Source organism: Narcine bancroftii, chromosome 6 (genome assembly GCF_036971445.1).
Source record: "Narcine bancroftii isolate sNarBan1 chromosome 6, sNarBan1.hap1, whole genome shotgun sequence".
In the NCBI taxonomy this organism is placed as follows: Eukaryota; Metazoa; Chordata; class Chondrichthyes; order Torpediniformes; family Narcinidae; genus Narcine; species Narcine bancroftii.
The window spans coordinates 74,933,439-74,946,642 of record NC_091474.1 but is presented as its reverse complement, the minus strand read 5'-3'; the positions used below and the strand labels follow the sequence as shown (position 1 = coordinate 74,946,642).

Below are 13,204 nucleotides of genomic sequence, written 5' to 3'. Positions count from 1 at the left end.
AAATGTAATGATTGCAGCTGAGTGATTCAACCTGACATTGCTCAGAATTTTATTTAATATCAGTGTACAGGATGGTCACAGGCCCTCATTTCTTCCTCTTTGCCTTCCCTTTTCACACAATCTCCCTTCATACAGACCAAAGTCAATTCTGACCTCTCCCCTTCTGGTCTGGACTCCTCCCCCAGACAGCACTGTCTCAATTCTGAGATTTCCTGTTGTTTGCCTGTTCCTTGAAGAAGAACTCGGGCCTGAAATGTCGGTAATATATCTTTATCTCCTATGGACGCTGCGAGACCGGCTGAATTCCTCCAGCATTTCTATGGGTTTTTGCTCGAATTACAGTATCTGTAATTCCGTATTTCACTCTTCCAGTCCCCATTGAACCTATAACCCCCCCACATATTGAAAGGAGGGAGGAAACTGGAGCACCTGAAGGAAACCCAAGCAGACTCGCAGAGGACATACAAGCTTTCTTACAGGCAGAGCTGGATTTGAACCCAGGTTGCTGGCGCTGTAACCACGATGCTAATCATGCCATCGAACAGTTATAGATGAGGAGTTGGGAGGGAGGGGTGAGTATTGGGGCCTCAGTCACGACCCTCTACGGGTTTCAGTGGTCTGGGGCAAAGCAGTTCCTGTCCCATGTAGTGATGACAGTGTGCCTTCAATGGTGCACCTGTAGAATTTGTTGAGGGTTGTGAGTGACATGCCAAATTTCAGAAAGACCATAAAATACAGAGGCTATTCAGCCCATCGAGTCTGTCCTGCTGTTTAATCATGAACTGATCCATTTTCCCACTCAGCCCCACTGCCCGGCCTTCTCCCCATAACCTTTGATGCCCCTAACTAATCAAGAACCTATCAACCTCTGCCTTAAATACACCCAATGATCTGGTCTCCACATCCTCCTGTGGCACAGATTCACCACCTTCTATCTGAAAAAATTCCTCCACATCTCTGTTCTAAGCAAATGCCCTTCAATCCAAAGTTATCCCCTTTTACCCTACGCTCTCCCACCATGGGAAACACAACCTTTCTACATCTACTCTGTCCACGCCTTTCAACATTAGAAATGTTCCAATGAGATTCCCCCTCATTCTCCTAAATTCCAACAAGTATAGACCAAGAGCTGTTGAACGTTCCTCCTGTGCCAACCCTTTCATTCCAGGTTTCTGAGGGAGCAGGGGCACTGGTTCATTTGCTTGGTCGTACAAATAGAACCATAGAACATTACAGCACAGTAACAGCCCTTTGGCCTTTCTAGTCTGTGCCGAATTATTATCCTGCCTGATCCCATTGACTCTATCTATATCCCTCACTTTTTTGTAAACCTCTAATCAAATCCCCCTCGTTCTTCTATGCTCCAGGGAATAAAGTCCTAACCTGTTTAATCTTCCCCTGTAACTGGAGGCAAAACCAATGCCACTCAGTGACTCTGAGGGGACTCTCCTTTGCTTTTTCTCTGACTGTAAAAGACGCTTCAGGTAGTTTCTGCCGATGACAAATCTGTCTGACTTACGGCAGACTAAAGCAAATTCCGTGTAATATTGCACTGCTTTTATTTCATGGCAATAAAGGAACCTTGAACCTTTGAGCTTAAGAAACCTCTCTTCAGCTCCTCTCTAATGATCTCTGTGTGGCTCAATGTCAGAGTGTGTTTGCATGCACTTTGTTGAAGATGGAAAGCAGTTGAGCAATAGCAGAATTTATTCCCTGTCAACATTTCTGAACTTGCGCTACACTGCTGGTTGGTGGGACTGGCTACAAACAGGTTGTTTGCTGTGATTCTTGAATCATAACAGTTCCCAGCTAGCAACAGTGATTAATTAACCACAGCAAATGTTAAGAAAGGAGAAATGGAAGTGGCCATGTTCCATTTCTCCAGGGCTGCTTTCCAGCATTGAGATCCTTTCCAGTGTCTGTAAGAAGCAGAGCCTAGCACCTCTCTTTGTGTGAAGTCCAAGTGGTAATCGTCTGTCTGACATGGTACAACTGCTCAAACAAATCCTGACAAGACCTTTGTCTGAAATTTGCAATTCTGTGGTAGGGATATAAAATTATTGTCATTTCAGGACGTCATTCTTTCCTGGACTAATATCATTAGGAAGAAAGCACGTCAGGAGCTTGTAGACATCAGAAATAATGGCAAATTTCTACAGAAGTGTGGTGGAAAATGTGCCAACCGGCTGCATCACGGACTGGTACGGGGACACCAATACCCCTGAGCGTAAAGCCCTGCATAAGGGAGTGGACACCGCCCAGAACATCGCAGCCACCAGACTCGCACCCACCAGGTGGAGGAAGAGCTGCTCCCCATCCACCATCAGACTCCTCAACGACAGACTCAATTGGGGACTAATTTCAGGACTCTTACTTGTGCACTTTATTAATTTTTTTCTCTCTGTATTGCACAGTCAGTTTGTTTACATTTCTCTATTTGTTTACATGTGTACGTTGTGGACAGTTTATTTTGCAATAAGTGGTAATTCTGCCTCGCCCACAGGAAAAAGAACCTCAGGGTTGTACGTGATGTCATGTCTGTACTTTGACAATAAATCGGAATCTGGTTGGTCATGATTGACAAAGATTTGTTTTGTATCAGGAAATTATGGTTATCTTACAGATTATTTCAAACCAGATTGTAGTGGGCGGCCAGAATGCAGTTAAAATTCAGAGTTTTAATTGGAAAATCCATTCCACCAATTACAGTAAAATCCCTGTTATATTGAATTCACGCAAACAAACAGCTTCAACCAATCATCAAAAAAAATCATGGGAATTAAATTGGCGCGCTTCATCTTAGTTCACCAATCACGCAACACAAAATCTCAAGCAACCAGAAAATACACTTATCCAATATCTGCCAATCCCCTTGGATACCACAGGTATTACAATTTATCTCTTTTCTGACAAGACCTCCATTATGAGTGTTGAAGAATTAGTTCAGCATTTTTTGTTATCCTGGGAGTCCGGAAATGGTCTTATTACCAACTCAGACTTGTGAGGATTTAGGTCTGTCTGACAGTGTCTGAGCTGAGGGGTCAATTTTGACACAGTGCACACATAATGTGGTCTCCTGATTGTACTGTCAGAACCACAGTTGTAGAAGAAGATGGCTTATGTCCAGTAATTAGATCACAAACAAATTGTGGTTGAACTTTTAGCCAGCATATTGTCAGATGTTGTCCTGGTCACCTTCAAACCCAGAGCATTGAGGGGTTTAAACCTCTTGCAAAGTCAGAAGGTTACAAATCGTCATTGTTGAGGATTTACAGTCACTCTGGATGGGCTCTGCAGTACACAGCCCTATCCTTGGGTAAGCAGAAGAGGGAGGGAAGAATGAGATGAGGGCCCCTTCAGCCCATCAAATCATCATGGAGCCCATACTAGCTCATTTTATTCTCCCCTCATTCCCATCAACTCCCCCAGAATATGTCACTCACTTAGACACAAGGGGCCATTTATGGTGACCAATTAACCTACTATCTCACACATATTGGGATGTACTTGGAGGAAACCCATGCAGGGAGAGCTCCACGTAGACCCCTCTCAAGGATGGAATTAAGTCAAGGTTTCTGGCACCAAGGGGCAGCAGCTTGGCAAATTGCTCATTGGGCAACCTTGGGTGGGGGAGGGTGAGGAAATGAGGTACAAGGCACAAGGAATCCTTGGGAGCATGAAGAGAGCAGGGGGCTCATGATAAGAAGGACAGGGAGAAAAGAGTGAGGGAAGGGGACTCGGATGAGGAGTAGAGGGTGAAGGAATAGGAGGCAGGGATTTCAGAGAGAGGCAGCAAGGAACAGGAATATTCTAAAGAATAGAGTCTGGCAGTGGTGGAACATTGTGGGAAGAGGTTAGGAGGGAGATGGGGAAGCACCGAGGGACTGATGGGCAAAGGGATTTTATAAAAGAGGATTGGGGGAGGAAGAGGTTGAAGCAAATTGGTATGGGGGAATTCAGGGAAGGAAGACCAAGGGAGGAAGGGCTTTAGCAGGAGGGGGCATGAAAAGTGGAAGGAGATTGATGAAGGGGCAAGAAGGGAGAGAGGAATTGGACTGTGTGTTTGTGTACATACGTGTGTATTTCATGTTTGTCCATGTATATACATGTGTATGATTTACATTTGTATGTGTTTTGTGTAAGTATATTCACCCTCTAGACCAGGGGTGTCAAACTCAAATTCACGGAGGGCCAAAATTAAAAACTTGGACTAAGTCGAGGGCCGAACTAAATATTTATTGAAAATTTTCAACAACATCTGCATGTTTTCTCTTCTTTCAACATATGTAATGTTAACTTTAGGATATAACTTTAGGAGGATAATGTTACAGGTCATGAGTAGGTAGCTCAAATTCACCCTTTGCTTGACCTGAGGGAAATATATTTGGTCCCTGTGGAGATGTAGTCAGCATTCACAGGCTGTGTCCATTTTGGCCCGCATCAGGACTCAGCATTTCCTGCTCACTCCTCAGGCTCTAGGCCTCTATTCACCCTCGACCCACCATCCCTCTACCTGACCAGTCCTTTACCCAACCTCTACTCACCCCTCACTCCACTCGCTCTGCCTCTACCCACCCCATCCTATACACACCCCTCTACTGCCTCTCCCCTCAACCTGTTCCTCACCCTCTAATCACCCCTCCCCTACTCGCCCTGCCCCTCCCCTTTTACCTCTTCCCTATCCACCCCTCCTTCTACTCATCCCTCCCTCTAACTGCCCCTCGCACCACCTTAACTTCCCCTGCCCATTACTCCTCACCCTCTGCCCACCCCTGCTTACCCACCCACTCAGGCCCAGCGCGCTGCCGATCAGCCTTTGCGGACAGCCACCCTCTCTCTCTTCACGTGCAGGGCTGAACCAGCCGTCCCTGGGGTCCGCGCGGGTGCAAGCGCTGAAGGCCGTGGTGACCGGGAGAAGTGCGCTCGCGCTGTGGAAGGGCCGTCCAGTGCCAGTCGCGCGGGGCTCGCGCTGCCCGGGGGCCGTGCGCAGCCTGCCATGTCCGTCGCGCCGACAGAAAATCACAGGCGCTCGCCCATCCGCCGCACCGCTCGACAGGTGGGAGAACTGACTGGTTGTGCGGGGAGCCTTCCAACTGGCTTGCTGGCTGATGACATCGACAGACTTCTCGTGTTACAATGGGGAAGGATGTGCAATGAAGGGGGAGGATGGTGGGGGTGACATTACCAAAAAACAGCATCGGCTCTCGCTGCAGGGCGGGCCACCTCTAATACATTTTTGAAATGATCTTGCGGGCCAAATATAATTATATCGCGGGCCAAATTTGGCCCGCAGGCCAGAGTTTGACATGTGTGCTCTAGACCACCTCCAAAGCCAGTAAGAACTTCCTCAAGTAAGGAGACCAGAACTGCACATAGTACTCTGATTCCTTTGGGAAGATATTGTGTCCAATGAACCCATGGTAACCATCGCCCATTCTAGCTCTTTTTTTTAAGAATTTTCTTATTTTACTCAAAAAGTTGCTCTTTCAGCTGCCATCCTGGGATTTGAATACAGTTCTGTGGGTTGATGCGGCAGAACCTCTGGCCACTTGTACAGTAATATTGCTCTGTGCACAGGGGTTAAGTGCCTGGTCATTCTCAATTACTGGGATCAGTAATAGGAACTAATTTTCTTTTGGCCACCTCTGTTGCAGGAAGGCAGCAGGCCCGTCACCGTTTACGTTGAGATGTGGCCTCCTTGACATGATATTCAATTGCAGGCGGGATTACAATCATCTTGTGAGCTCACTGCAGGAAAAGCAAAGCTGCTTGTGGTCCTTTTTTTAGTCATGTGATGTAGCATTTTGATTGGATGTATGATATGAAGCTCAAGAGCTCCACTAACAGGAACGACAAGAACTTTAGATTGAAAACAAAAACAACTTATTGTCATGAAGCACAACACACTGTAACATTTGGAAAAGAAAACAAGTTGTTTTTCTTTTATTACATTTTTCTTAAAAATTCAGACAGGCCCTTTCAGTCCACAAGCCCAAATACACCAATTAAACTTCAACCACTGACGTTTTGAACAGTGGGAGGAAACTGGAGGAAACCCACACAGATATGGGGAAAACAGCACCGAATTCAAAGCCATTGTCACTGTAATTGCGTTGCTCTGCTCCACCCCATGGTTCTGTTGAACCTTGTGTGTCCGTTTCAGAATTTCCCCAAATTCTGCTTGAACAATGAAGACCAGTAATTCTGAAAGTGTGGCGGCCAACTTGTGCACAGCAAATGTCACGATCATTATTCGCTCTCCCCAGCAGCAATGATGTCAGACAAGTCATGACCTGGAAATTTAGATGCATTGCACATATAGAAACTTCTTCTAGAACGAACCAACTAGACCGAGGTCCCAATGTCTCCACCTTCCAGATCGCCCTGATCTCTAGTCCAGTCATTCACAATGTCAGCCTTGAGGCCCCCTCTGAGGGCCACAGCACATTCATATTTATGTTACCTCATGTAACATGAATATTGTTAATGTTTTTTTATGTAGTTGATTGGGGATGGGGGGGATTGCAGAAGAAACAAACTAAACGACTGCCTCGCAGGAAATGGGGCCCGTAAACTTTAAGCTGAATCCTAAGGGGGCCATGGCCAAAATAAAGATTGAGAATGGCTGCGTTGTCATTGACCTTATCTCACCCTGGTACCTCCCTCTTGCCCCTGACTACATGGGTCTTGCCTTGGTTGAAATGGTAGATCCAATCCCTGCAGCCTTGATGAACCATAAGACAATTATTTGAGTGGAAGTGTTCTCAACTAAACTTGTTTTCACACCAGTGGTTTCAGTAAACTTTAAAATTAAATTTTTTTAATGTTTACATTTTAAATTTAAGACATAAAGCACAGTAACAGGCCCTCTCGGCTTACGACCCCGTGCCACCCAATTAATCTACGACTCCAGTACGTTTCGAACAGTGGGGTAAACGAGAGCCCCTGAGGAAAACCCACATATACAGGGGGAGAACGTACAAACTCCTTACAGACAGCGTGGGATTTGAAGCCTGGCGCTGTAAAAGGCATTGCGCTAACCATGCCACCTAAAGTTGGCTGATGGTCAAGAACCAGAAGTATCTTCAGAATCATGCCCCAAGTTGCTTTTCCAGAGTATGGACTCTTCATTCAATAGCATTGGGCTGCTTCAGCTCTGCTGGGGAAGAATCCACCAGGGTTTCTGTGGTCAAGTTTTGGATGACTTATGTGGTTGCCTCTTTCGTCCTGCCCAACTATGTTCTGCTGGGGGTATGGAAGGGTCATCGAACAGGGAAACAGATCCTCGGACCACCACTTCCATGCCAACCACCTCACCCACCCATGCCGATCCCGTTTAGTTGGTCTGTCGTCTTCTATGACTTGGAGAAGTAGTTGCTCCTCAAGAACATTGTGAGAATACCTGCCCTCGCCTCTGGGCTCTAGCAGTGTGTTTCCCATTTTAAACACCCTCAGAGTGAAAAAAAAATTTGAGCCTCCTCTAAACCTATTACCCCTTGTGGATAAGAAAGAAGCAGGAATGTGGTTCTCATTGGTAGAAGAGATGAGAACTAGTTGATGGGTGGCATAGTTAGCATAGCGGTTAGCGCAATACAGTTACAACATTAGTGACCTGGGTTCATATCTGCCACCGTCTGTAAGGAATTTCTATGTTCTCCTCATGACTGCGTGGATTTTACCTGGGTGCTCCAGGTTATTCCCACGTTCCAAAGACGTGCAAGGTTAGTCGGTTAATTGGTCATATGGGCTCATGGATGAGATGTGGTATGTTGTGTTTAATGTAACTTTCAGAGTTTTTCGAGGAGGTTACCAAGAAAGTTGATGAAGGAAAGGCTGTGAATGTTATCTACATGGACTTTCATCAGGCCTTTGGCAAGGTGGGAGGTTGGTTCAGACACTAGGTATCCATGGAGAGGTTGTAAATTGGATTCAAAATTTGCTGAATGGGTGAAGACAGAGAGTGGTAGAGTTTGATTGCTTCTCAGACTGGAGGCCTGTGACTAGTGGTGGTGCTTCAGGGATCGGTGCTGGAACCATTATTGTTTGTCATCTCTATCAATGATCTGGATGATAATGTGGTAAATTGGATCAGGAAGTTTGCAGATGACACCAAGATTGGAGGTGTGGTGGACAGCGAAGAAGGCTTTCAAAGCTTGCAGAGGGATCTGAAACAACTGGAAAAATGGGACCGAAAATGGCAATGGAATTTAATGCAGACAAGGGTGAGGTGTTGCATTTTTGAAGGATAAACCAAGGTAGGGCACATATAGTAAATGGTCGGGCACTGAGGAGTGCGGAGGAACAAAGGGATCTGGGAATACAGATACATAATTCCCTGAAAGTGGCATCATGGGTAGACACAGTTGTGAAGAAAGCTTTTGGCATCTTGACCTTCATAAATCAAAGTGTTGAGTAGAGGAGTTGAGATGTTATGATTAGGTTATATAAGACATTGGTGAAGGTCAAATTTGGAATATTGTATTCAGTTCTGGTTGCCAAACTACAGGAAGGATATCAGTAAGATTGAAAGAATGCAGCAAAGATTTACTAGGATGTTCTGGGTCTTCGGAGTTGAGTTACAGGGAAAGATTAACCAGGTTATGACTTTGTTCCTTGGAGTGTAGAAGAATGAGGGGAGATTTGATAGAGGATTACAAAATTATGAGGGGGATAGAGGACTCTTTCCACTTAGATTAGAAGAGATAAATATAAGAGGACATGGCTTTAGGGTGATAGGGGAAAGGTTTAGGGGAACATTAGGGGGAACTTCTTCACTCAGATAGTGATGAGCTGCCTTCTGATGTATTAACTGTGGACTCACTCAGGTTTTAAGAATAAATTGGATAGATACATGGATGGGAGAGGTCTAGAGGGTTATGGAATGTGTGCAGGTCAGTGGGACTAGTAGAATAATATTTTGGCACAGATTAGATGGGCCAAATGGCCTGTTTTCTGTGCTATAGTGTACTAAGGTTCTATTACCTTGCTATATCTCTAAATTAAAATTAGAGTCTCAGGATTCAGGGAAGTGCATTTAAGAGGAACTGCTTATCCCAGAGAGAAGTGAATCTGTGGAATTTTCTGCCCAAGAAACTAGTAGAGACTGCCTCTTTAAATGTATTTAAGACACAGATAGATTGATTTTAACAAAGTTGTGGAATTTAAGGTCATAGGGAAAATCTTAATATTTAAAAGATATTTAGACAAGTACTTAGACTGGGGAAGTTTAGCGCTGCCATGATCAACATGGGCCCTATGGCCACCTGGCAACCACATCCTTGCCTTCTTTTCACCTCACATAACAATCATATTTTTCTGTAGGAGTGAATTACAGAAGAAACCAAAACCTGACTTCTTCACTGGGAAGTAGGCCCATAAATATTGGTCAGAGTCCTCGGTGGGGGTCACTGCCAAAAAAGGTTGAGAATGGCTGGTTTGGAGGGATTAAGGCCGAGTTCAGGCAAGTGGGACTAGCTCGGTCAGCATGGACAAGATGGGCTGAATGGCTCTATGAACTCTAACGAGGTGACCAGAACTGCACATTGTACTGCCAACTTTGGCCCGAGCAATGTTTTACAAAATAGAATGATCTTTTTATATTCCATTCTCAGCTCAAACATCTTGTCTGCCTTTAGTGACCTTTGGGATCTCTCAGCTCCTCAGTGCTCCCTCAGGCCCTGCCCGCCTAGAATTGCCCAGGAGCGTGTCTGAGCCTGCAGGGAGGACAGTGGCGACGGTCGCCCAAACTGGACAAGCATCCTTAATGCAGATGCTTTTGACGGTTTCCCACCTTTTACTTTTATCCCATCCCATGAGAACGTTATGCCTAACTTTCATGGGAGTCAATATTTAAAAGCCAATTGATGCCCGTGTCTGTCCATGTGGCATTGGTGAAAGCACTGGTGGATTCTGCTCATCTACCAACAGCAGACCCAAGGTTTGTTTTCAGGGATCACATTCCTGGTCTGATTTAAACCTGACTTTAAATTGTCACTCATCTTGCTGATATTTTCAAGTGCCACCGCTGTAAGTCCGCAGAGACCCATAATTCACTTAGGTTGAAGACTGGGAATTGCTTCAAAACCCAAAGACCAAGGATCTTCAGGTCTCTGTGTTATCTCTGATTGCTGGAATTAATGCCAGACTACCTTCAGTATGATTACCTCCAATGCTAAAATTGCCTCGAAGGATTGGTGCCTGAACCCTTAAAGCAGGATGTGTGTTCATGATCAACCCACTGACGGTAGCGTGCCAAAAGTATTCATCAGACTTGGCTTGGAGCCCAGCCGATGTGAGATGCAAGCCTGAGGCGAGCTTGCACTCTTTCTGCACCACTGTGAAATACAGCGGTGTCAGCTTAAGAGGCAGAGGTAGAGCAGCCAAAGGAACGAGGTGAGGAATGTGCCAAACATCTGGCAGCCTGCTTGCTCTTCCTGACTTTGCTCTGGTCTGGAGCACAATTGCCTCCTGCTGCCATGCGCTGTCTGCTGCCTGTGTTTGCTGTATGTCGGAGGTTGATGGTGTGCTGTTTCTCTTTTGGTCTAGGTTGTCAGCAGGGTAGCTGCTCAGCAAGGCTTTGACTTGGATCTGGGATACCGGCTGCTGGCTGTATGCGCTGCAAACAGAGACAAGTTCACGCCAAAGTCTGCAGGTACTGACAAGCTTTTATTTGGTGTTCTCTGTTCCCTTCCTCCTCCCACAACACTTGCTTAACCGGAAATACAGATTCTGGCTTTTGTGTGGAGTGTGGGATAACCAAGCTCATGTGACCAATGGCCAGGATTCTGGACCCTTAGTGCTGTGATCCTTCAAACACTTTTCCAATCAAGCCTGCTGATGATCGAAAGAAGCAAAAGATAAAGGCTTGAGGTTACGTTGGTGGTGGTTGTTGAGTGTAACAGGATATCGTATGTGTGCTGTGAGACTGAGAATGCTTGCAGGGGCTGCTTTTTAAAATGGATGTTGCATTGGGGCCTATCGTTTACCTTGGATTGCAGGAGAGGGAAGTCTTCAGGTCAACCTCATGCATGCGTGTTGCTTGGACCCGTCCCAACTGGGGAATAGAAGTGAAGTGAAGCTTCAGCACCCTGAAACCATGTCATGTGCAACCATGTGCACGTGCACTGAGGCTCGACTAGTGTCCATGGTGTCCCTCAAAAAGCTGTCTCATTCCAGTGGAAAGAGCTTCTTGCATGAAGAAGACCTGTTCACTTTGCTAGAAAGGACCCAATCTGGGTCCAGATGAAGGTTCAGCACTGGAAATATTCAGGTAACATCTGTGGAGAGAGAAGTAGAGTTAACGTTTCACAGAATCATAGCATGGATACGGGCTCCTCAGTCCAACTCACCCATGCTGACCAACATGTTTGTCTAAGTATATCCCATTTCAACCATTTCCCTCTAAGCCTTTCCTATCCAAGTATTTGCCCTCGAGATTTGGAGATGTTATCCTGGGTCCCAGCTAAACCAACCTGTTTGTCGGCTTTGTGGAGCAGTCCATGCTACAAGCCTACACAGGAAAGGTCCCTCAATTCTTCCTCTGTGATATTGACGACTACATTAATGCACCCATGATGAGCTCATCATTCACTTTGCTGCCAACTTTCACCCTGACCTCAAATTCATTTGGTCTGTTTCTGGCGACACTCTCCCTTTTCTTGATCTCTCTGTCTCTATCTCAGGAGACAAGCTTTCTACAGACATTTTTTACAAACTAACCTTGATGAAGGGCTCAACCCCGAAACTTTGTATCTTTATCTTTGCTATCTCAAGTCCACTGTTTGACCAACTAAGTTTCTCTCCTTCCTCACCACCATTCAGGGCCCCAAACAGTCCTTTCAAGTGAAGCAACACCATTTCTGTCCATGTCCTCGTGTACTACCCCACCAAGACCACCTCTAAAATGGAGGAACAACACTTGATTTTCCATCTGGACATTCTCCATCCTGATGGCATTAACAGTGACTTCTCCACTTTCTTCTGGCCTAGTTTCTATTTGTCCTCCCATCCCTCTCCCTTTGTTTTCTTTCCTCCAGTTTTCCATCCCTTCCCTCTCCATTCACAGAGCCAATGCCCCTCCCCCTGTTTGCTGATCTGCCCTACCTCCCTTATCCACTGATTACCTCCTGCCTATGGACTGTGCTCCTCCCCCAGCCCCTCCCTCCCTACAATTTTGTTCGGGCACCTACTAACATTTTCCATACCTTGATGAAGGCCTCAAGACCAAAATGTTGGTTATATATCTTTATCTTTGCTATATAAATTAAACTGTTTGACCATCTGAGTTTCTCCAGGATTGTGTTTGTACTACAATCACGATGTCTGCAGACTTTTATGTTTTACCTCGAATTTCTCCAGCATTGTGTTTTTACATTGTCCCTGCCTCTGGCAGCTCATTCCACACAACCCTCTGTATGAAAACATTGCCCTCAGATCTCCTGTTTCCTATCAATGATTTTCTGCATGAAACATTTCCTGATGACTTATTTGAGTCATAAAATGAAAGTCATTGGTGAGCATGGGTGAAAATGGTTGAGGACATTGATACCATAGTCTCTGGCTCCCAGTTGCTCAAGAGTGGAAGCATCGCAAGTACGCTCTGTCCACATCCATAAGTGAACGAAACTCAATGAGCTGCCAGAGGAAGTGGTGGAGGCGGGTAAATTGCAAAAAGACTTATACAAGGAAGTTTGCAAATGCTGAGGTCAAGCGCAGTATACAGATGTGCTGGAGAAAATCAGCAGGTCATGCAACATCTGTTGGAAGTAAAGGCTAACCAACGTTTCATGCTGGGACATCACTTCACCCCAAGAGGCACATGGAGGCCATTGCCAACTCCCAGCTCAACACGAGCATCAGTGACCTTTCCAGGTTCTCGAGGTATACCCATTGTACAGCTGGAGTTCTCCTGCACAGTGGGAAGGCTTGAGCAGAATTCCCAATCCTGATCCATATTAATCAGCACCCAAGAACTGGCAATGATGCCTTTGAGCATCATGGTCAGGTTCCTGCCAGTGACGACTGGGTTAGGTGTGGGAGCAATGCTCCAAAATTGTCACTGTCAGTGAAGATGATGGGATGAACAAACAGCTCTGTGGAGTGGTCGAAATTAATGTGAACATTGTTACATGATTCAAACTAAATTAAGCCTTTCAGTGCAACCAGATTTAACTGATTGATTTTCATAACCATTGGTTATTTCACT

General features: G+C 45.6%; 1 protein-coding gene and 1 long non-coding RNA gene across 21 annotated transcripts in view; one reads left to right on the top strand and one right to left on the bottom strand.

The window, feature by feature from the left end:
• zmiz1a (zinc finger, MIZ-type containing 1a) overlaps positions 1 to 13,204 on the top strand; it is a 364,054-nt gene that overhangs the window by 242,088 nt on the left and 108,762 nt on the right. For all 20 annotated transcript variants that reach the window (XM_069885418.1, XM_069885419.1, XM_069885427.1 and 17 more), the window contains one exon: positions 10,546 to 10,651. In XM_069885418.1, the coding sequence (XP_069741519.1) occupies positions 10,546 to 10,651 (106 nt within the window). The remainder of the gene's footprint in view (positions 1 to 10,545; positions 10,652 to 13,204) is intronic.
• The window catches only part of LOC138736241 (uncharacterized), a 64,920-nt gene continuing 62,344 nt past the window's right edge, over positions 10,629 to 13,204 (bottom strand). The window contains exon 3 of the long non-coding RNA XR_011340178.1: positions 10,629 to 11,276. This is a non-coding gene — a long non-coding RNA (uncharacterized lncRNA). The remainder of the gene's footprint in view (positions 11,277 to 13,204) is intronic.